Source organism: Silene latifolia, chromosome X (genome assembly GCF_048544455.1).
Source record: "Silene latifolia isolate original U9 population chromosome X, ASM4854445v1, whole genome shotgun sequence".
Lineage (NCBI taxonomy): Eukaryota > Viridiplantae > Streptophyta > Magnoliopsida > Caryophyllales > Caryophyllaceae > Silene > Silene latifolia.
Genome location: NC_133537.1, coordinates 5,066,703 through 5,090,892, shown reverse-complemented (window position 1 = coordinate 5,090,892; position 24,190 = coordinate 5,066,703). Strand labels below are relative to the sequence as shown.

The window sequence follows — 24,190 nt, the reverse complement described above, 5'->3', positions numbered from 1 at the left end:
GTGGCTACCTCTTCCTAGTGTGACGCGTTTAAAGCCGTGAGGGAGTTGTGTCTCCCGAGCGGACAATATCACGCTAGCAGGTTACCTTGGGTCGTTACAAATGGTATCGAGCCGGGCTCAGGCCGGGGTGGGCGGCCGAGGACGCCGCTTCTCCTCCTCCGGGGAGGAGGGAAGGTGACCTTCCCACATCGGTAGAAGAGGGGAACGAAGCATGGTTTATAATCATGTGGCTACCTCTTCCTAGTGTGACGCGTTTTAAAGCCGTGAGGGAGTTGTGTCTCCCAGAGCGGACAATATCACGCTAGCAGGTTACCTTGGGCTGTTACATTGAGGGTCTCTTTTGTTTCCGCCTCGGCTTGGCCGAGGCAGTCTAGAGCGCGTATCTCAATTGTGTTAACGCTTCTAAGGTATTTTGATTGCTTTGCAAGTATCAACTACGCTAGTCGTGATTGCCGCTCTTGTCGATGTGACAGTGTGAGCTAGCATCTGCTTCTTGTTACTGACTGCCGTGGCGTCTACCACTTGGAGTGACTGCGACGGCGTCCAACCTCTTGGGGTGGATCGCCGTGGCGTCTACTACTGGGGTGACTGCGACGGCGCCTATTTCTTCATGGGACTACCGTGGCGTCTACCACTTGGAGTGACTGCGACGACGTCTAACCTCTTGGGGTGACTGCCGTGGCGTCTACTACTTGGGGTGACTGCGACGGCGCCTATTTCTTCATGGGACTACCGTGGCGTCTACCACTTGGAGTGACTGCGACGGCGTCTAACCTCTTGGGGTGACTGCCGTGGCGTCTACTACTTGGGGTGACTGCGACGGCGCCTATTTCTTCATGGAGACTGCCGTGGCGTCTACCACTTGGAGGATTGCGACGGCGTCTAACCTCTTGGGGTGATCGCCGTGGCGTCTACTACTTGGGGTGACTGCGACGGCGCCTATTTCTTCATGGAGACTGCCGCTCTTGTCGGTATGACAGTGTGAGCCGACATCTGCTTATTGATAAAGACTGCCGCTCGTGTCGGTATGACAGTGTGAGTCGGCGTCTGCTGCTTCCTAGTGACTATGGGAGGAATGAACATTTCGATGGAAGACTTGATGCTTTTCATTTAGGTAAAAACATGCGTCGGGGTGCCCACAGCTGTTTTGGACACCTCCGCCGCTACATAGATTATTCCCGAGATTACCAGCGTCCTAATGGCCTATCAAAGGCACAACGTCGTAGTCAGCCGCTAGTTAATTCCATGAGGTCGCCCTCCTGTTGTAAGGATAGACTTTTCCCTTTCTCTGATTTCTTTGCCACTCTGAGGGATTGCATGTTGCATCCTCTGGCGGCTATCTGGATATTGACCACCTTGTCGTTCTCGTCTTTAGAGACGAGCTTATGCGCTTCCCCCCGGTCCGAGACATACATCAGTGTTAGTGCCCGGATGGACATCACTGCGTCGGCCTCGCTCAGGGTGACTCGGCCAATGAGAACGTTGTAGGCGGACGAGCCGTCGATAACCACGAACTCAGCTAGGATGTTTTTGGCCGCACTCTTTTCGCCGAAGGTCACCGGGAGTCTGATTGATCCCAATGGTACCAGGCCGGCCCCAGAGAAGCTGTATAGTGGGTTGGTGCAGGGGCTCAGGTCTTTGACTTTCAGGCCGAGGCTGAGGAAGCATTCCCTGAACATGATGTTCGTGTAGGCGCCGGTGTCAATCAGGCACCTCTTGACCAAGTGGTTGGATATGTCCAAATTGACTACGAGTGGGTCGCTGTGAGGAGCGACGACTCCTTCGTAGTCCTTCCTTCCAATGGTTATATCGGGGATGTTGGAAACAGGGGTCGCTGTGTTGGGCACAAAGTTGATGGCTTGATATAGCTCGTTCAGGTGCCGTTTATGCCCATGAGCGGACCCTCCGTTCTCGTTGCCCCCGATGACAACATGGATCACTCCTATCCGTTCGAAGACGGATTTCTTACCCGAACTGTCGGCGTCAGTCTTTTGGCCTTTGGCAACGTATTTGCCGAGGCTCCCCTTCCGGATCAGCTCTTCAATGGCATTCTTGGATGCCGACGATACCGTTGGTTAGATGGCGGTGTGGCGTGGTACTCACAAGATCGCTCGTGTCACCGTCACTTTTTGGCTTGGGGGTCTCTCCCACTTCGGCCCTCGTCTTTGCTCGGGCGAAGACCTCGGCTACCGATACGACGAGAGGGGTTTTTTCACTATACCGCCTCTGGTGGTACGTTCCGGAACTCCACCCGGCGCCCGCAGAGTCCTGTTTCCTGGAAGATTTGTCCGACCGTGACCTATTATTCTCACGGCGTCTCTCAGCGGACCGTGAGTCGTTGTTATCACGGCGTCTTTCATCCGGGTTGTCCTCCCGGCGGCTCTTCTTTTCTGAGTGCTCGGCCTCGCTGGGGCCTACCCAGGTCTTGTGATAGTCCTCTACCTTGATGGCTTGATCAGCCATCTTCCTGGCGGCGTCCCAGCCCAGGCCTCCGCACTTGATGAGCTCATTTTTTAATTCTCCCCTTGGGAGACCCTTCATCAGCGCGAAAGCCGCCAATTCGGGATTAATTTCTCGAATCTGCTGAACCTTTCCGTCGAACCTCTTCACATAGCTTCGTAGAGTCTCGCCCCCTCCTGTTTGATAGTTAGGAGGTCTGACGTCTCCACGGCCCTCCTCTTATTGCAAGAGTACTGGCCTAGAAAGGCGTCCTTTAGGTCGGCGTAATAGTATACCGAGCCGTCGGGGAGCCCCTTGTACCAGCTTTGAGCCATCCCATGCAGAGTTGTTGGGAAAACTCGGCACCAGACCTCATCGGGCTGCTCCCATACCGACATGTAAGACTCGAAAGCCTCAGCGTGGTCGGCTGGATCACTATCTCCTTTGTATGATAGAGGTGGCAGCTTGAGCTTGGTTGGCACCGGATTTCTAGGACGAGGCGCCGAGGGGCTGTCGACCACGTGTCGAACTATACGCGCGACCGGCTCCTCGCATTCCTAGTCCCGGCTCCTCCCCTCGTAGCGGGAAGGACTCCTTCTTCGACTTGGACTTCTCCTCCAACTCGCCGAGTCGGACTCCTCGGCTCCTTTGGGGTAAGCCTCGTTCGTGCGGCGGGGACGCTGTCCTCCCATGAGTATGGGAAGGACTTAGGTCATCGCGCCCACTTTGGGCTCCCGACGACTTGGCTGGTCGGACTTCTCCTAGTGCTCCGTTCAAATTTCTCGGAGTCACGTTTTGGCCCCGATTTCCGGACGATTTCCGCCGCTCTTGTCGGCGCGTGGTGTGAGCAGGCGTATTACTAATTAGGTCCAGGAGCATTTTCAGTTTTGCTACGTCAACCACATGTCCCATGATGGTGACCTGGTTAGCTGGCAGCGGCGTGTCTGGTATTATTGGCATCCCGAACTCCGGTTGGATTACTCCACCGGTGGAGGGCTGCATGACTCCAGAATTGTTCAAGGTATCATCTTGGTAGAATGCGGTTTCGTCGGTTACGACCGCGTCTTGTTGTTTCGACATTTTCTTAGCTTTTTGGGGTGGGTTTTTGTTGGTTTTTTTTTTTTGTTTGGGAATGAATGTGACTAGCTTCTAGTATCTTTCCCCACAGACGGCGCCAATTGTTCCGGGTGTAATTCCGGAGCAGGTATTCGTTACCACCCTTGGCCTTGTAGAATAATGTCTTCGGTTGGATTCTTCTTGCGTTTACCGTTCCTCTCGGCCTCTCCTGCAACAATGAACGAACTGAGGGCTTGGCTTTGTGCCAAGCGTACTCACTCCGACGCTCAAGTCAGTAAACTTAAAGGATTAAGTTGTATGTTATTTAGAGCGATATATTGTAGAGAGATGAGGAAGATAATACCAGTTTATGTGTGATATTAGGTCAAGTTGTGGATAAATTGGATCCTTTCCTCAATGAAGGTTGAGGAGTATTTATAGGCTTTCGCCTTTTGTCACGTAGTGGCCAAGTGGCCAAGTGGCTAGCAGGTGGAAAGACTGATCTACCCCTCGGCCGAGGGACCTGTGGCAGGCCGGCGGCCATGTTGGCTCACCGCCGAGGGGTCTTGGATATGAGTACGCGGGTATGTGTCCCTTGGGGTTACCATGCCGAGACCAGTCGACAGCCGATGGGTCGCATCGTTAATTTGTCTAAGCCGTTGACTTGCTGTAGGTATCTTTGACCTTGCTCAGTATCTTGACTTGGTCAGCGGTGCAGAATATGCCCCATCAATTTTAATTGAGCATAAATCATACTCCCTCCCAGTCACTATAATGTTCCCTCTTTCCCAAAACGGATTATTCAACTAATGTTCCCCTTTCTATTTTTAGAAACTTTTACTCTTATTTTATTCATTCATCTCTCCTATCACCAGCCACACAACTCTTTTACTCCTCTTTTATTACTTTCCTTTATGTTTTGGCCCCACAATTCTTTATTTAACTACTAATAATTCATCCCTCTCTCCTATCACCAACCTCACACAACTCTTTTACTCATATTTTAATACTTTTCCTTAAGTATTGTGCCCATATTAAATGTGAACAATATAGTGACTGGGAGGGAGTAGATCAGAAATCAAATTGACTAATTTTTTTTTCAAATTGATTACCTTCGAGATTTATAAATTGATAAAACGAAAATGGTTATTCAAAAATTTAAGATCGAAGATATGGTTGATTTGAGATTCTCGTTGAAAAAAAACCCTATTAAATGTCAGCCGACAATTTTTTTTCCTCAAATCGTAGATTACGAAGAGATAACCATTTTAAGAAAAAAAAATTAGCGGATTCTGAATTCCGTCTAGGAGTTATGCGCAATTGAGTTTTTCTACATCAACAAAAAGGGTCTGTTGTGCATAGGGATGTCAGTTGGGCGGGTTTTGGCGGGTCTCGCCCCGCACCCGCCCCACTTGGGGCGAGCGCGGGTAATGATTTGACGGGTCATGGGGCGGGGATGGGTTTCAAAAGTATCATTCGTCGCGGGTCGTGGGGCGGGGATGGGTATCACATGAAACCCGCCCCATACCCACCCCGCCCCACACCCACCCCGCCCGCCCCACTCCGCTCCGCTTATACCCTCCTCACTCATCTCCAAATCACCAACCCACCTATAATAAGTAGTAGTAATTAACTAATTATACTATAATAATAAAAGAAAATTATAACAAGAGGATAAAAAGCCTAAACCAATGATACTTGGCACAAATTCTCATTATAGACGGACACTATCCGTCTATACGTATAGACGGATACCATTTCCCCTCACAAAATACTCATTTGCCATAAAGTGAGAAGCACGTGGGGGTGCCCCACCTTGTCCCCCCTACCCATTTTATTAGAGGTCTTTACCCGTCTGTTCGCCCACTTGGTAAAAATGCTAACGGAGCTTTAGATGATTTGAGGGAACAATGAGTGAAGCTCTGTTAATTTGATCAAACAGCTTTGTTTACTTTGGACATGCGTTTCATTGTTTGTAAAACTCTTTCATGGTTTGAAAAACTTGTGTACTAGTTAATTGAATGTATATTTTGCGAAAACTTATTTGTATAAGTAGTACGACTAGTATATTTTAGATTTTAGATTTATATTTTTAAAAATTGTTTATGAGGAGATAGTTAATTTGGCGGGTCAACGGGTCCCCGCGGGGCGGGTGTGGGTACGCATTATAGACTCGCGGGGCGGGTGCGGGTTACCCCTCCTCCGCACCCACCCCGCCCCATTGACATCCCTAGTTGTGCATGAAAATCAAACATGGAAGGTATCATGTACACAGACTTAAAAAGTTGGGTATCACGTGCAAAATGACAAAGTTTGAGGGTACCACGTGAATTTTCCGTTTTCTTTTTAAAAAATAATGCATATTCTCTCGTGTACCCCTGAACGTTTCATTTTCTAAAATGCACATCTCTTTTCTTGCAAAAAAAAATTTAACGGTCAATAAGTCTTGGTTACAAGTTAAGAATACGATAATTTTTTTTCAAATTGACCGTCTTTAATAGGTCTTCTGTTTGAAAAAGAATTCACCGACGTCTCGTAATCGGGATTTATGGTCGGTCAAAGTTTATTCGTTAAAAAAGCTTTGACTAACCATAACTACCGGCTACATGTTCAAAATGCGGTGAATTTTTTTTTCAAATTCAAGGCCTTGACGAGATAATTGGCGTACGCAGGTTTTACCCCGAGTCAAAGTGCTCTTTTGTCAGCTTTGTAATGATGCGATAGCTACTAAAAAGAATATTGCAGCCCGTTTGGATTTGACGGATGATACTTGTCCTCGATGCTTAAGCAACGTGGAGACTTGTCTTCATGTTGTTAGGGACTGTGGGTGGGTGGGTGGAAGGGATATGGGAGGGATTGGGTGTGGATGTCCTACCTGAGGCGAGGTTTGTGAGAGTGAAGGAGTGGGTTGAAGAAGTCTTGAGGGGCCTTTGCGGGCGAGAGTGTGTGACTTTTATGACCGGATGTTGGGCAATTTGGGAAAAAAGGAACAAGGCTCTTTTCGATCAGGGAGAGTGGAGGGAGGAGGAGGTTATTCGACGCACGCGCGAGCTGGTATGGGAGATGGAGGGGGCGCAGAGTGGTGACTATGATGGGAGGAGTAGGGCTGGGAATGATACGGTGGGAAGAGAAGACAGAGGACAGGGGAAGGAGTGTGTTGGAGGGGCAATCGTCGAAAGGGGCTGGCTTTGTCAAGCTAAACGTTGATGCGGGAGTGGTAGAGGGGATAGGGACGGGGTTGGGTATTGTATGTCGCAATGCCTCGAGTAGTATAGAGTGGTGCGTCACGATTCAAAACGTGGCTGGGTTGACTCCGGAGTTAGCTGAAGCTTTGGCGGTGTTGGAAGGCCTCAAGGAAGCTAGGAGCTCGGGACATGCCAAGGTAGAGGTCGAGAGCGATTGTCGTGGTGTTATTGCTGATTTGAAGGTTAGGAAAAGCGGAAGAAGCGAGCTTGCTCTAATTTATGATGGCATTTTTTCTTTGTGTAATTGTTTTGATGTTGTTTCCTTTTCTTTTGTTAGTCGGAACTTTAATACGGTTGCGCACGGGCTGACTCATGCTGTGCCGTGGGCTGTTGGTAGACGTAGTTGGGTTTCTGATTTACCGAACTGGATCTTGTGTAAGGCGAATGAGGATTTAATGAATATGAATTAACCCTGCTGGGTTTTTTTTTAAAAAAAACAATATATATACCGGATATCAAGGTGTATAGAATGATAATATTTCGGATTGCGTTTCTTACTCTGATTAGAATATTCAATGCATGTTTGAAATTATTGTTATTGTGATTTCCTAATATGTATTAGGAAAGTTATTTATCATTCTGAGGATTTTGTACGTGTATCATTTTTTTTATAGGATTAATTAACGGGAATAATCCAAACTATGAGGCGTATTCATAAAACAATCCAAACTTCTTTTAATTTCAGAATAATCCACACTATTGAACTCGTCTTCTCATAATAGACTTGGCAATTTTGTTACCTATTACACCAGGTAAAAGTATGATGTGGCAACCAATATTAATAAAAAGGTTAATAATAATAAGGGTAATAATAATATTGCTACGGCAACCACCATCATCGGCCGCGTAATATGATGTCGGCGCTTCGCCAGAGTTCGACATCCCTCGTCTTTTCCCTTTCCTCTATCCTGTCAAGCACACACCCTTAACCATCCGACTTTCGTCGGAGATCCGGCACCGTTTCGTTGTCAATCTCCGGCCAACGAAGGTCATTTCCGAATTGGAATTTTCTGACTAGATGTATGGTATAGTTAATTGTTCAAATCTTTCATTTTTTTCTAGATCTATCATTTGAATATGAAATAAATGGATAGGGTGGGGCTAGAAAGGGTAATAATAGTCGGCGGTGGAGCGAGTGGTTGTCGGGGGCTCTTGGTTTGCCGAGGTGGTATGTAATTGCGTCGTCCAAAGGAATCAACGACGAAATGCACAAATGCGTGGACTGGGAGATGTGAATGGGACGGTCGACGCCGGAAAACGAAAAGGGAGTGGCGGCTTCTGAGATGGTTGGTATTTGTAGTTGCCGGCAATGGCTGGTAGTGGTTTTGGGGTGGTGATATGGTGAGGATTAGATGTCTCAGTAAAGGCTCAAAAAAGAAGGGACTAAGAGGTTTATAAAAAAGGAAAAAACAAATGAGAGAGGCTACTTAACCGGTTAAACAAGTAGCCGGTTACTCGAGATCGTCATGAGAAGAGGGGGCAATAGTTTGGTTTATTGTGAGTTAAAATGATGTTCGGATTATTATAAGAAGATGGTCAATAGTTTGGATTATTCACGTTAATTAATCCTTTTTTATATTTTTAGTCTTAGGATTTCAGCAAATGACACGTAGCGTAAGAGTAGATGTTGACACGTGGTGATTAAAGGGGTAGCTGGTCACCTAATTGTTACTTTAATATAATAATATATGATGATGATGATATGATATATGATATATGATGATATGATGATCATGATATGATGATTACGAAAATGAGATAAATGATCTGCACCCGAAATCGAGCATCGATAATCCGAAAACAAACCACATCAAAGAAACCTTTTATCGATCCAATTATCGATCCAATTATTATCAACCCAGACATCCAAATCAACAACTTTGGGCTTCTACTCAAGCCCACAATAAAACCCCAAACATCCTTTACATTTCATAGGGTTTCCTCCGCATCACAAATTCTCCTCTTTTCCGATCCCCTCGTCAACCCGCCGCTCATCTCCAAGCTTCAACAATGGTGAAATCCCTCTCTCTAAATCTATATCTCTGTATCATCATCATTTTATTTGTTTATCTTGTAATCTAATGTAATTAAGAAAGTGATTAAGCTAATTGCTGATTAATGAATGATTTATACAGCCGTCACACAAGTCGTTCATGATTAAGAAGAAGCTCGGGAAGAAGATGAGGCAGAATCGTCCTATTCCTTACTGGATCCGTATGCGTACCGATAACACCATCAGGTAGTTTGTTATCTTTAGTTAGTCTCGCTTAAGACCGTCTTAAGTTTACGATATTACAGAGAGTAGTTCATATATGAAATACTCCCTTCGTTTTTATCACTTGTTGATGATTTGTTTGTTTACTGTTGTTTAAATTCAGGTATAATGCAAAGCGCAGACACTGGCGCAGAACTAAGCTTGGATTCTAAGGTGTTTCTGATGATTTTGCTAGATTTTAATCAATGTTTAGTAAGATTTTAGCTGTTTTTGATGGATTATGTTTACTGTTTTGTTTAAGTGTTGTTGAACATCTTGTAATTCGACGCTCTTTTGAGCGAAGTAAGCTTTCAAGACTTGTTTTCTGCTAAAAGAACTGATTTGCATCATATCAGTGCGATTCTATGATAGATTGTTAATGCTTGTTCGAGTTTCTCTTTTTTTTTTTGGTTGTGTTGTTTTTGTAGCTGACTCATTCTCATTCTCTCGTCTTTGTGGAATGAAGTGTTGCATTAGTTTGAAGTATCTGTTCTGGTGTAATGTGGATGAGCTTCCTACTGTTTGTTGCCGGAGTATCATTCTCTAATCTCTAGTATATTTAAAGAAACTTTTAGATTGATTGTTGGGCTCGATACATTAGATTATTCCCTCCTCATTGAGATTCGAACTGTGTGATCATTGGATGCTCCGTGGTGTTGTCGTTCGATTTGACGTTGGTTTAGTGGATCCTTTGATAGGCCTTTAGTGAGTGTCTTATTTCAATAGCTTAAGTTTTCGTCTGTGTTTATTGAGTGGCCGGGTATATCGAATAGTGTTAAGACATCCCTGTTGATATTGGTCTCGCTGACTCTTATGTAGTTATGCTTGTGACTCAATGTGTCATTTTCAGCTGGCATTTGAAAAATAGTTGTGTTTGAAACTCGTTACTGGGTTTGTAACTTTAATCTTGGCTACTCTTAGTTGCTTTTCATATTGCCTTTGTTCTCTAGTATATTGTCTTGGTTGCATTTAAATACCCATGTACTATCCTCTTTTTTCTAGTATATTTAGAGCAACTTTTAGATTGGCTGTTGGGGTTTTGTGGAGCCCAATACATTAAATTATTGCCACAGATTGAGTTTTGAGTTGTGTGATCATTGGATGTGCTTTTGTTCGATTTGATCTTGGTTTAGTGGATCCTTTCATAGGCCTCTTTTAGGGCAATGACAACGTTAAAGAGTTGTCACTAGCCTTGCGAGTCTGAGTTAGATAGCTTAACTTTCCTCAGCTGTTTTTTGAGTGCTGTTTTTGAGTGCTGAGTATACTTCCGAGTAGCGTTATGACAGCCCTTTTGATATTGACCTCTGTTACTCCGGCTCTTTTGGGTTATGGTCGAGAGCCAGCACTTGAATACATATTTGTGTTTGACACTCCTTACTTGGTATGAGCAACTTAACTCTTGGCTAGTTTTAGTCTCTTTTCATTTTGCCTTTGATCATGGCTTTCCTTCCAAAGTCGTGGTAACACATATTCCCTACGTCCCAATCATTTGTTTACCTTTGATTAAAATACTCCTCGCAAAAAAAGGTTACGCAAATGATTTGGATAGAGGGAGTAATGTATTAGCTTGTTTTCTAATTCTGAAACTGTCTATACCTACTGCCCTTTGTTGCCGTGTGTGGCCGTGTATGATTTTGAATTGTAAGTTATTCCTGTGATTTGTGGATTGATTAAGCCCTGGCACTACAGCTTTCAGGTATCACACGTTAAATAACTAAATTGGTAAAGGAAAAGTAAGGTTTTCTGCCAAAATGGTAAAAGAGTGATGTTCAATTGTTTATATCAAACTAGGGCGAAAATGTTATATCAAACTAGGGCGAAGATGTAAATTCGATCCTCCGCTTTTTTTTTCCTTGAAGGGGCGTTTGGTTCGGAAAAGGGTAAGAGATTGGAATCAAGAAAGTGGAAGGAGGGGAAATGAATCAAATTCCCTTTAATTTATGGAGTTGTTTGGTTAGTGAATAAACCAAAAAATGAATACTTCACTGACAAAACAAGCACCACCACATAAACCACCAACACCCACAACCACCAACACCCACAACCACCACTATGAACAACATCAACGGTGACGCACCTGGCGCCACATCGCCGGCCTCTCTCCCGTGACCCGACCATTGTCGAATCCCTAGGTTGACCATAAAAACTGGCAGCCCCGCCCCTAAGATCCCCTTCCTCAACCACAAACACCCTCCTCCACCCCCAGAAACGCTAGATCCTGGTGTGTACGGCGGTGGGGGAGGTTTTCTCGGTTGGGGGGAGGGGTGGGGCCGCCGGTTTTTATGGTTGTGTTCGCGTTTTGATGGTGTTCGGTGTAGATGACCATCACTATCGATGAAGTAGGATATGTTTGTGATGGTGGGGAAGCGGTGGCGTGTCGGCGACAGTGGTCGGTAATGGTGGGGTCGGCGGTGCCGACATACAGCTGGTGGAAGGTGGCAGTTAGTAGTGGTGGGAGTTGGGACAATGGTAGTTATTGTTAGAGAAGAATGGTGGTAGGAGAAGTGAGGGGGAAAGGAATGGGTTACCTTAGAGGTGAGGGCTGAGGAGTATGGATGCAGGATGTAGAGGTCTTGGAGGGTAAGGGAGGGGATCCCATTCTCTTTGTTTATATCAAACAAACACAAACAAAGGGAATCATGTATGTTAATTCCCTTTCCCTTTCTTTTAGACCCCTAACCAAACGCCCCCAATTTCCTTTCAACTGGTGAAAAAATGTGTGGGTTTGTGCCAATAGTAGTGATGGGGCATATTCTGCACCGCTGACCAAGTCAACATACTGAGCAAGGTCAAAGATACCTACAGCAAGTCAACGGCTTAGATGACCTTAGCCGACCCGAGCCCATCTTTGTCCATCTACTGTCACCTGGGTGTCGGCATGGCAACCCGCCGGTAGGGACACATACCCGCGTACTCATATCCAAGACCCCTCGGCGGTGAGCCAACATGGCCGCCGGCCTGCCATAGGTCCCTCGGCCGAGGGGTAGATCAGTCTTTCCACCTGCTAGCCACTTGGCCACTACGTGACAAAAGGTGAAAGCCTATAAATACTCCTCAACCTTCATTGAGGAAAGGATCCAATTTATCCACAACTTGACCTAATATCACACATAAACTGGTATTATCTTCCTCATCTCTCTACAATATATTGCTCTAAATAACATACAACTTAATCCTTTAAGTTTACTGACTTGAGCGTCGGAGTGGGTACGCTTGGCGCAAAGCCAAGCCCTCAGTTCGTTCATTGTTGCAGGAGAGGCCGAGAGGAACGGTAAAGGCAAGAAGAATCCAATCAAAGACATTATTCCACAAGCCAAGGGTGGTAACGAATATCTGCTCCGGAATTACACCCGGAACAAGTAGAATACCATGAAAAGTGACTCATAAATCAAAAATAAATGTAAGTTTAGTTTCTGTAATATTTTTTGTTTGCATAATTATGAGTTTGATTCATGTATATTGTAAAGAATTTGGCCGCTCTTGTTAATCTATTGATGCATCTGGTCAGTACAAATTTGTTGGGTTAGAATATAAGTCAAAAATATACATGGTCGGGTTCAATGAGTATCCTCTTTCCCACTTTTGTGTCTCATTCCATGTCCCACTCCATACACATTTTGACACATCAACACATTACCACATTACCACATTTATTGTGTATTTTTTATTTTTATTTACAACAAGTGATGTGTCAAGATGTGTATGGAGTGGGACACGGTTCGGGACACAAAAGTGAGACAGAGGATCCTCACTGGTTCGGGTTATTGTATTTACTGATTTTCTAAAACTGCATTCATGATTCACAATATATTCTTTTTAGCAAGTTTTATGGATTTATTTTATATAATGGCCAGAAAAGTTCAAATTAACGATTTAAATGAGTATAGATCGGGTAAAATGGCGTATGCATTACAGTAATCTCAATTAAACTCAAATAATGGCCAAAAATAATTATGCGGATTATTCAGTTATTGTGTCAATAGTTTCTTGTCTCAACATCTTAGCGAATGAAGTATGCATTTCTTGAACGTCAAGGAAATGATGGATATTTGATATTTCTATGATGATGATAATCAATTTCGCATTTTGGATTGTGTCGTTTTTTGTAGTTTGTTGGCTCAATCTCACTTTTGTCTTTGTTAAAAGTGTTTCTTGTGTAATGCAGATGTGCTTCCTCCTGTTATCTTTACTAGTTATAGGTATTATCTCGCAATATAGTTAAGGTTTTTAGCCAGAGAGGAGTTCTCTAATCTCTAGTATATTTAGAGAAACTTTTAGATTGATTGTTGGAGTTTTGTAGGAGCGATACTTTAGATTATTGCCTCAGATTGAGATTTAAATTATGTGATAATTGGATGCTCCGTTGTGTTGTCGTTTGATTTGACGTTTGTTTAGTGAATCCTTTGATGAGCCTTTTGTGAGTGTCTGTCTTATTTCAATAGCTTAATTTTTCTAAGATGTTTCTTGAGCGGCCGAGTATATTGACTAGTGTTAAGACCGCCCTTTTGGTGTTGGCCTATGTTACTCTGACTCTCATGGGGTTATGTGAGAGACTCAAGTAGTCTCAACATGTCATGGTCAGCTGGCATTTGAGTACAGCTTTGTGTTTGAAACTCGTTACTAGGTATGAGTAACTTGAAACTCGTTACTGGGTCTTAGTTGCTTTTCATCTTGCGCTTGATCTGTAGTATTTTGTCTTAGTTTGCATTTGAACACCAAAGTATTGTTCTCGATTCTCGAGTCTATTTAAAGGCTTAGAGCTACTGTTAGATTGACTCGTGGTGTTTTGTAGAGCGGCTTTCTTAGTTTCTTTCCATGTGATCATTGAAGCGGCTTTCTTAGTTTCTTTCCATGTGACGTTGGTTTAGTCCCTTTGATAGGCGGAATGTTAACGTCAAAGAGCTGTCACTCGTCTTCTGATAGCTTAACTTTACTAAGGTGATTTTCGAGTAGCTTACGAGTGCAATTATGGTATTCAGCCAAACTGGTGAAATTGGGAGGAAGTTTGATGTTCATATCAAACTGATGTAACACAAAACAGTGTGGGTTTGTGCCGTATGGGAAAAGACTGAGAAGTGACGCATAATAATAAACCAATAATAGACGAAACTTTGATTCCTAATTTCTGTTATTGTATTTGCTGACCTATTTTTATAGGTCAGAAATATATATTTGTGCCTAATGTGTTAAACGTATTCGATATCCCTACTACATTCTACCAATCTTTTATCCATTTTAGCAAGTTTTATGGATTTATTTCATGTATAATGTACCCAAAAAGGTTAATTGACTACATTCATCCTACTGATTTTTCAAATCAGAATTACTTTTTCTTCGTCACTAAATTGAACACGGACGCCATCGTCTCTTATCAGTTTTATGGATTTATTTCATATAATGTACCTCACCATTTATTTTTTACTACCTCTGGCATTGATTTATAACGATTTTTCGCGTGGTATATAATAATCCCCGAATCCCAAACCAAATGACACCCCCAAACTAACAAAAATTCAAGAAACTAAGGTGATTATATTACACAAATTCTCATTTGTGACGGGCAGCTTGCGACGGGTCAAGTATTACTCATGTGGGATAGATAAGACAAAAGTAGAATACCTAGGGAGTAGCAATCTGTTTTGTTTTATCTAGCTATATGTGCGCGTCGCAAACTTGTGACGGATATGTCCGTAGCACGCTATCCGTCACAAGAGAAACTTGTTGGTTATATTAATAGCTACATTTGTTATTGTTGAATTCTAAATCGGAACTATTGTTATCTAATAATTTATGCAATAATAAATCCATCAAAGAACACTATAAAAAGTAACAATAAAGAATAATCCATAATAATCAAGGCAATTATATAGATTTAAACAATTTAAACAATTACATTAGCAATCAATAAGCATAATATGCTTACATGGTTAATATTACTGACAAAGTTTCTGTAAAACCGTCTCATATTAAGAAAAATGAAAAAAATATCCGAGAGGCCTTATTATTACAAGACTATCCTGAACCCGCCTGTGATATAATCTTTAATAAATACTCGAGCCAGAATTTGCATGGTGAAATAAGTTTCAATCCAGAAGATTTTTCGCCTTAAGCACTTGTTCGAGCTTGGATTCAGAAAATGTACTACTACTTTGTGTACAGGTTTCATTGCAAGGTTCTTCACAATCTGCTCTTGTCATACTGCTAATACTCAAACATGATTGCATGCAACTTTCAAAACAAGGCACTCCATGAATTGTGGGTGCAACCAACATGATCACCATAGAGATCAATACTAATGCAACTATTTTGTTGGATGCCATTATTTTATTTTTATTTTTATTATTATTACCACTTATTTATTTATTTATTTACTGTGGAATTGTGGGATTTTAGCTTGGTTATTTCTTCTCTTTTATAGTGTGTTTACGTTGCCTATTATCAGAATGTGACTATTTATAAGAAGTCGTTAAAATGTGAGTATTTATGGTTAGGAGAAATTAAGGGATCTTGGAAAGCATATATAGCATTTAATTATTAGTTTATCAACATAGGATGATTGTTAATTAAATGTTATCTCCTATGTAATATCGAGGTTGTCTAATGTCTAGTATTAGAATGTGACTATTTTCTTTGCGTAGAAAATTTATTTCGATATGGTAATTATATCTTTCACGTATTTAATTAGTAATTGCAGTTGGGTGCACGCGTTGGACTGTTGGAGTGTTTATGATTTTCAAAGTAAGTGAATTGTTAAACATTCTTTGAAAAAATTTACTTACGAAACATATCGTGTGCTTCATTGTTCAATTTTTAGCTCTTATTATCGCAAATAATTAACTTTCATTTACAGTGTCAAAATAAAATAAAATATGTTAATTTCAAAAAATTTAGCATTAATTAAGTTAGTAATAGAGCTAATCAAATGACCCAGAAAATCCATCGCCTGACTCATAAAAGACATGATGGTTCGCTTGCTAACCCATCTAACACGGACCCAAACTCGATTTATCCAACCCGTTTGACAGCTTTTACCACGTACTTTCAAGATCCCGAATCAAGACCCGATATCGACTCTAAATACTCCCTCCATTCAACTCCACTTTGCAACTTTCATTTTTACACGGATTTTAAGGAGCGGATTAAAAAAGTATTAAAAGTACATGGGGAAAGACAAAGAAGAGGTTAAAAATATTAAAAAAACATAAAGGTGGGGTTTTATGGTGGGTTAGTGTGGGGTTTGGGTGGCATTTTGTGTAAATAAAGATTTTCAATAAGGATAGAATTGTCATTTTTTTAGCCAAATAAGGAAACCTGTAAAGTGGAGTTGAATGGACGGAAATGGAATACATGTAAAGTGGAGTTGAATGGAGGGAGTATGTGATACTAGAGTAAACTACACCAAGGTCAACTTTCACTTGCCACGCAAACCCATTTCTTGAGCCCACTTTCTTACACAATAAACGACTCATCAATCAGCCATTCCACGTTTCCACATTTCAGCAATCGGTCATTCTTTTTCTCTTTTTCTGTTACTTACGGCTCAAGTTGTTTTGGATCGGGTCACCTCAGACCGGGTCAACATTAGGTCAAATCAATATTCCGGTTGGCCCTAGTTCGACCAACTCAGCTTGGGTTTCTGGTCATAATCGTCAGTCAAGTTTGGATCACCTCTGCTATCAGCCTATCAGCCTATCAGCCTTATCAGATCGGTTCATTCAGATCGAACAACTTTGCCAAGTCACGTTATCAGACTCACTAACTTTTATTTACTTTGTATTGCTCAGACCCATCTCAAACTCTACTTTTTCATTTCCCACTTCTTCTTTTTACAAACTAATAAAAAAAAAATTGACCCTTGAGATCCACTCATTGGATAATTTCTTTGAAAGTGGAGTCAAGACTCACCCAAAATCTTAAGTTGAGTCCCGGATTTTCAAAACTCAACTTAAAACTTTATTAAGACTTTGATAGATTATTGGTAGTATTGAGTGAATCTTGTCTTAAGACTTACCAATATCTTATTTCAAGACTACCAATAATCTTACCCGTAAAATCTCATGTAGTATATTTATAAAATTCCTTTTAAAAAAAAGGCTATATATGCATTACACAAGAGGAGATTACACAAAGGAGGAGATAAGACGGCAAGACAAGGGGAGAAAAAAAAGAAAAAAAGAAAAAAAGAAAAAAGAAAATCCACCCAGAAACCTACACACTTCAATATATTTGAGCATCACATTTCACCAAACACAAGTACACAACACAACACACCACACTTCTTTCCATATATTTCTCTCTCTATCTCTACATTACCCTTTTCTCTCTCCGCCACCACCCTTCCACATCTCTTCCCTCCCCATCCACGGCGGCGCGTGATTATCACCATGAAATCCGAGCGTTGGCTAAGCGCAGCAACACTCGATGACAAAGTAGTAGCAGGCTTACTCCTCCAGTTAAAAGATTCTCCTTCTTCTTCTTCGCCGCCTTCGCTTTCGCCGCCGTCTTCGTCTATGTTTTCCGTGTCTATCCCGCCTTCTTGGGGCTTACGTCAGCCTCGTTCCACGTCATCATCCTCCTTGTCGGAGAAAAAGGGACATACGGCGACTCGCCGTAGTCCTACCACTCCGTTGTCGTTTACTAATACGTCTCCTAGTCAAGAGTCGTCGGAACTCAACTTATGTCACCTCCCTTCCGACCGGTTGAGATCCAAGGTTCGTCCTTTATTCCGCTTTCTCGGTTTTTTATAATATTAGTGTAAAACCGTCTTATTAATAGATTAGTAATCAACACGACGGATCTCTCACCATTTCTCTTGGTGGACTGATGTGGTATAGTTTGTTGGTAACTTTATTTATAAACGTGTCAAATGTTTCTTTATTTTCGATATGTTTAAAATCGCCTTTCTTTAAAATCACGCATTCGTACGTTTAGCTGATAAAGTGATGAGAAACGATATTCATAAACTGATTTCGAATCATGTCATCATACAAAATAAATAAATAAATAAATAATAAATAAATAAATTGTCGCATTTTTTTACTGCTGAACGTAAAACCAATGTTTTGTAAGTTCCAATAAACGCCTCCTTTTTGTTAACTTGTTTACATTTTGGGTAATTAATTTAATGCGGTAAAAATGAGCAGTAGGGTAAAAAGAAAGTCAATGGTTAAGAAAAATATTATTAAAATAATTTGAAGTTATGATTAGGTGGCAGGTGGGACCCAATAAAGAAGAGAGAGAAGGTTGTAGATAGTTGCAGTTTAAGTGGGTCGTGTCCTACTTTCTTGAAATCGTGTGTTTTTTTTCTCGTGAGTTTCGGTTTTTTTTTATTCGATGTCGATGCCTCTCACCGCTACCATCATCGTAAGACGGTTTTATTCTATAATTTGCGTTCGTTTATTTTTATTGTTTAGATTTATTATTTTGAAAATTAAATCATGGTATGTACGTGAAGTGTAGTAGTAGTGTGCAAGCCAGCCAATTGTACGGACCCACGCGTAGAGATCACTAGGCACGTGCTTTAAAAAAAGGTGGCACAGTTACTGTCACGTGAGCCTCACGTTAGAAATAGTGTTTCTCAACCCTCACAGGCTCACAGCTAAGCTTTGGCGGTGACGGTGGCGGAGAATCGTTATGCGTGCCGGTTATCCAATAAGATTATGCCACGTCGCTTCTTGCTGACATTCTAGTTGGATAGCAAGTTAAAATAAATTTTCCTCCTTCCTTAAATGGATGTTGATAGAATGATAGTTTTAGGGACCCACATACTTAGAGAGGTATTAAATTTTGATTAGTATATGATGATAGTTCTACTCGTACTCAAATTCTTATTTCAAACCGCTATATCCGTCTGAAATTATTCGTCTGAAATTATCAGACGGATACCATTTCCTCTCACAAAAAACCCATTTAGGGTGTGAGTGGGAAAGCACATGAGGGTGTCCCACCATCCATGTGCTTCTCACTTGTGAGAGGTCTTATTACGGTCTGAAGCAAGACGGACTGTTACTCGTATATTTCATGCCCACACATCTCCTGCTTAACACCGTCTCAATTTAAGATTTCTCGCAATATTTTTTCTTATTTCTACCTGTGTTAAGACGTGTTAAATTAAGACGGTTAAACAAGAAATGGTGCAATTTAAATTGGGGGTAGGCCAAAGTTAACACCCTTTTAATGATTTTGTGTATACTTTTTTGGTTGATGAGGAAATGTGTTGGTTCTGAAATTTGAAATAATCATTATGGTTGGATTAGAAACAGAGCAAACAGAATGAGTGTTGTTTAAGCTAAGTTTGAATAAAGACTTGTAAAAGCGTGTACTTTATTTGATTTCGATTTTGATTTTGATTTTTGAAAAGCTTAAATGAAGTATTTTCTTTATTATAAGCCGATAGTGTATAACATGACTGCGTGTTACTCGTAGTAAATTGAGTTTTAATGTTTTTAGTACGCCGGTTTGTGTTAACAGGCTTAAGGTTGGTTATCTATCCTCATGCGGAGCTACTGTATTATTTTTGCATTCGGGTTTGATTGTCTCATTTGCTTTCTTCTCGACTCCTACTAATCTCTTCTAGCTTACATTTGCGATTTTTGATTTTGAGGTGTTAGTGCATTTGCTTGGGTATGTTATATTGGGAGTTTTATGCATTTATTAATTCTGAATTTCTGACGCTTGATGGTTTCAGATTTCCGCTGCTTCTGACACGCCGACTACCTCAAGTAAGCAAGCCAGAAAAAAGAAGGTAAAAAGATTCTGAACCTGTGTTTTACTGGTACTGATTTGTAGCTACAATATTTACTCTAATATACTTGTGTTTGCTGAACTATATTCACTTGTGTTTTTTTAACTTGCAGTCGTTCGCGCAACTTAAAGTAGAGGAAAGCTCATTGTTGAATGAACGGACATATTTGAAGAAGGTTGGTCATTCTCACTCAAACTTCCTTCTGTTAATCCAACTTCACCTATGTGTCGGGTCTTGCTGAAAATACATCTGACTGTTAAACAGGAATTGACGACTCTACGTGCGACATTGAATGAGCAAAGATCGATAAATGAGAACTTGAAGAGAATCAAGGTAATTGTAATGTTCTTTTCTTTCTCGCTATTTAGCATTGTGGTACTCGGGAGTCATGAAAGGATCGTATTAGCCATGAGTACTGATCTTTCTTCGTTCCTTGATATCTGCAGCTCGATTTGCAAGTAGAGTCCAGTGTTAAACCCGAATCAAATCATCACGTCAAGGAACGAAATATGAGCCTCACCGGAGCTGCATGTGAAGCAACTTCTTCAAGCGTCTCAAGGCAAGTTAAAACTGAAGATGTTTCAGTTCAACTGCGGCCTGCAGAAAAGGCCGCACCATCTCAGGAGCCTATTTTTGTGCTACCTGATCTAAACATGGCTCCAGACCAGGAATGTGACGTCTTGGCCTGAGCCAAAACGAACCCATAATATGCACAGGGTTCGTCTCAAAAAATTAAAACACTAACTATTCTTAAAATTTACTAGTTGATGGCAAAGCCATCGAATGTCGTCCTCATCACATTACCCTCATAGGTAGAAAATGTAATTAGACCCGATAATATTAGGGAATCATTTGTTTTTTTATCGTTTCAGTTTTTTTACGTTTTTCTTTTTCGAGGTAAGCTCTCGTTACTTCGTTCTTTGGGAATCATACTATCATAGCTTCATACACCATGTAGTAGGACGTAAGTGTAATCTCTGCTATTCCATTCTTTATTTAGAAGTACTATAAACAATTGTTAATTAGCTGTTATATATAGAATCTATCTAATTCCACGCCGTATTTTCTGTAGCTCCAGCTCATTTCTTTTTAAAAACTAACCATTTGTTTCCTAGGGATAATTTTAATTTCGGTTACCTTGTCGATATAATAAAAAATAATGATCCGTATGGTAATTAAGACAAAAGGAGGGAATGTCTACGAATTAACAAAAAAAATATGTTTTTTTATATACAAGTGGAAGCATATTAAACCTATTTTATTTTAAGACGGATACTGTCGTCTTAAAAGAGACTTACCGAAAATGAATAGATTATGGTATTAACTATTAAGCTGATGCAGAGAGAATAATTAGAGAAAGGGGTCGCTGAATTCGTGAGAACTAGTGGCCTACTTTTGGTTTCACTTTGACTGATTCACTTGGCTTTTTGGCTTTAGACCAAGTGTTTCAACTTTGAACTCAAGAGACCAAACGTGACGGTAACTTACTTAAAACTGTCTTAAACTTACAACAAGGTAAATTATGCTTAGCATTAAGTGAAGCACATAATATAAAAAGATATTGTGTTGTTTTAAGCTAAGACGGTCTCCAACGGAATTTTTAGACATTTTTGGTGGTACTCCGGATAAGTTTGGAGACATAAATGGCTTTCATTAATATTCCTATAATTGGTACAAATAGTGTCCTACAAAAGTAAACAAAGACCTTTATTTAGGTCATTTATTCTTGAACATAATTGTACGTCTAAAAATGCTGGTAACAACCAAAGGTATGAAGACGTAAGAGCGTGTACACAGAGAGAGAAAGAACATTTGAATCTCGTGAAGAAATTGATGTAATAATAATAGTTTTAATTTTTTTGAAGAAGAATGTCTTTAAGAAAGGGGTCCATAACTACATGCTAAGTTGGAAATGGTCTAGACTTAAACGTGTTTCCTGTAGAATGGAAGGCTGGACTTTTAAATGCAATGGTCTAATTTGAGGATTAGACATTTCTCAAATTCTCGTTTGTAATGGACAGTATCCGTCATAATCTTGTGACGGTCTGAGGGGTTAAATAAAATTCATATGAATAGATAAAGATAAATTAATTGTCATTTCCTAGGCATTCTAATTTTTGTCTTATCTAGCAATGTAAGATGATATTTAACCCGTTATATATTTATGACGGATATACCCGTCATAAGAGAGACCATTGTAGACACTTTGATGTTTGGTACACTTGCATATAAAGGTTAAACTCCATAAATGTGAGAAAACTTTAATAAGAAGTACTCCATATTTAGGTTTTGTTGTTAGTTGACTTAAAGTCTCAATGTATTTGAACTAATTTCTAGAGGAATAATTAAAATAGACTTAAAATCGAACAACTAAAAGTATCATGATCGTATAAATAACCTTGTTAAAATTACTCTCTCTAATTAGAGTTGGACAAAAGTACGGGTCAGCTCGATCAAATGTGGCTCGGGCCGGTTTGATGGTCGGGGAAATCACAACACACTAGCCGTAGGCCCAGGCTGGCATAACCCACTCCACCTAATGGGTCGGGCTTGCTCCACCATACTCTAGCCGGTTTGCTCGGTCTCGTAGAAACGCTAAAGAAAGTGGAGATTTGGTTTATCCGGGCCGATTAGGGACAAACTTGACTTAGACTAGAGGGAGCTCATCTCATCCCACCTTCTCACATGGGACGGTCCTGAACAGACTCCGATGTCCACTTTGAAATGCATCGATTTTTGAGCATAAAAAAAAGGCAAAATGTTGTAGAATAAGGAGAATACCATGTTAAAAGTATTTAAATGATGTTTATTCTGAATTATTCAAAAAAAAAAAAAGTATGAAATTTAATTTGAGTTAGATAGAATAGTAAGTTCAAAATGACAAATTCAAGATAAAGGAGCATTTAATCTAAACTAGTATAGACCCCGTGCAATTTTATGCACGGTATATATAGTATTTTACTTTTTTTAGTATATTATTTGTAGATTTTAAATTGATAATCCATTTATTTTTCATGTTTATTATAATTGTATTTTGATATGAAAAATTAAAATTAAATTTACTCAAACTAAAATTGTAAGAAATCATGAATTGAGTATTATTAATGGAAGTTTTTCTTTTATCGAGAAAGTAATTGATGGGCGTAAGATATTCTGACCGTGACTGCCAAGTCAACATATGAACAAGGTCAAAGATATCCACAAAGAAGTCAACGACTTAGATGACCCTAGCCGATGTAGCCCATCTCGGCTGTTAGCCTGGGTCTCGGCGTGACAACCCGCACGGTAGGACACATACCCGCGTACTCATATCCAAGACCCCCGGCGGTGAGTCAACATGGCCCGCCGCCGCCATAGGTCCCTCGGCCGAGGGGTAGATCGATCTTTCCACCGCTAGCCACTTGGCCACTTGGCCACTACGTGACAAAAGGTAAAAGCTCATAAATACTCCTCAACCTTCATTGAGGAAAGGATCCACAACTTAACCTAAATACACTATTCATCCAGAATATCTTCCTTATCTCTCTACAATACATACCTAGCCAAGTAACACAACTTAATCCTTTAAGTTTATTGACTTGAGCGTCGGAGTGAGTACGCTTGGCACAAAGCCAAGCCCTCGCCTGTTCATTGTTGCAGGAGAGGCCGAGAGGAACGATAAAGACAAGAAGGGTTCAACTCAAGACATTATTCTACAAGCCACGGGTGGTAACAATACTTGCTCTGGAATTACACCCGAAACAATTGGCGCCGTCTGTGGGGAGACGCTACTAGAAGCTAGTCACATTCATTCCCAAACAAAAAAAAACAAAAACCCACCCAAAAAGCTAAGAAGATGTCGAAACAACAAGACGCAGTCGTGACCGACGAAACCGCATTCTACCAAGATGATACCTTCAACAATTCTCGGGAGTCGCCAGCCTCCACCGGCGGAGTAATCCAACCGAGTTCGGATGCCAACAATACCCGACACGCGCCGCCGCGCCCAACCAGGTCACCATCACGGGACATGTGGTTGACGTAGGTAAACCGAAAATGCTCCCGGACCTAATCGATACGCCCGCTCACACCGTCACGCCGACAAGAGCGCGGAAACCGCCCAGAGACCAGGGCCCAAACGTGACTCCGAGAAATTTGAACGGAGCACTAGGAGAAGCCGACCCCGGTCAAGTCGCGGGGAGCCCAAAGTGGGCGAGGTAGACCTAAGTCCTTCGCGCACTCGGGGGAGGACAAAGATCCCCGCAAAGACGAACGAGGCTTACCCCAAAGGAGTCGAGGAGCCCGACTCAAACAGAGTTGGAGGAGAAGTCCGAGTCGAAGAAGGAGTCCTTCCCGCTACGAGGGGAGGAGCCGGATTAGGAATGCGAGGAGCCGATCGCCGCGTGTCGTTCGACACGTGGTCGACACCCCTCCCGCCCACGTCCTAGAAGTCCAGGTGCCAACCAAGCTCAA

The 24,190-nt window shown here is 41.5% G+C and overlaps 2 protein-coding genes and 1 long non-coding RNA gene across 3 annotated transcripts; all 3 read left to right on the top strand.

Annotated features, from left to right (window-relative positions):
• The first annotated feature begins 8,625 nt into the window (after positions 1-8,625).
• LOC141622408 (large ribosomal subunit protein eL39z/eL39x-like) lies at positions 8,626-9,344 on the top strand. The gene is made up of 3 exons (XM_074438442.1): positions 8,626-8,753; positions 8,876-8,979; positions 9,119-9,344. The coding sequence occupies exons 1-3, from the start codon at positions 8,751-8,753 to the stop codon at positions 9,165-9,167; spliced, it is 156 nt and encodes a 51-aa protein (XP_074294543.1). The 5' UTR covers positions 8,626-8,750; the 3' UTR covers positions 9,168-9,344.
• Positions 9,345-11,865: 2,521 nt separating this feature from the next.
• On the top strand, positions 11,866-14,317 carry LOC141622407 (uncharacterized). The gene is made up of 2 exons (XR_012532958.1): positions 11,866-12,394; positions 13,787-14,317. It is a non-coding gene; the product is annotated as an uncharacterized LOC141622407 (long non-coding RNA).
• Positions 14,318-17,161: 2,844 nt separating this feature from the next.
• LOC141622406 (uncharacterized) lies at positions 17,162-20,807 on the top strand. Its single transcript, XM_074438441.1, has 5 exons — positions 17,162-17,705; positions 19,682-19,738; positions 19,851-19,913; positions 20,003-20,071; positions 20,185-20,807. Exons 1-5 carry the CDS (start codon positions 17,379-17,381, stop codon positions 20,425-20,427), a joined length of 759 nt encoding a protein of 252 aa, XP_074294542.1. The 5' UTR covers positions 17,162-17,378; the 3' UTR covers positions 20,428-20,807.
• The last annotated feature ends 3,383 nt before the right edge of the window (positions 20,808-24,190 follow it).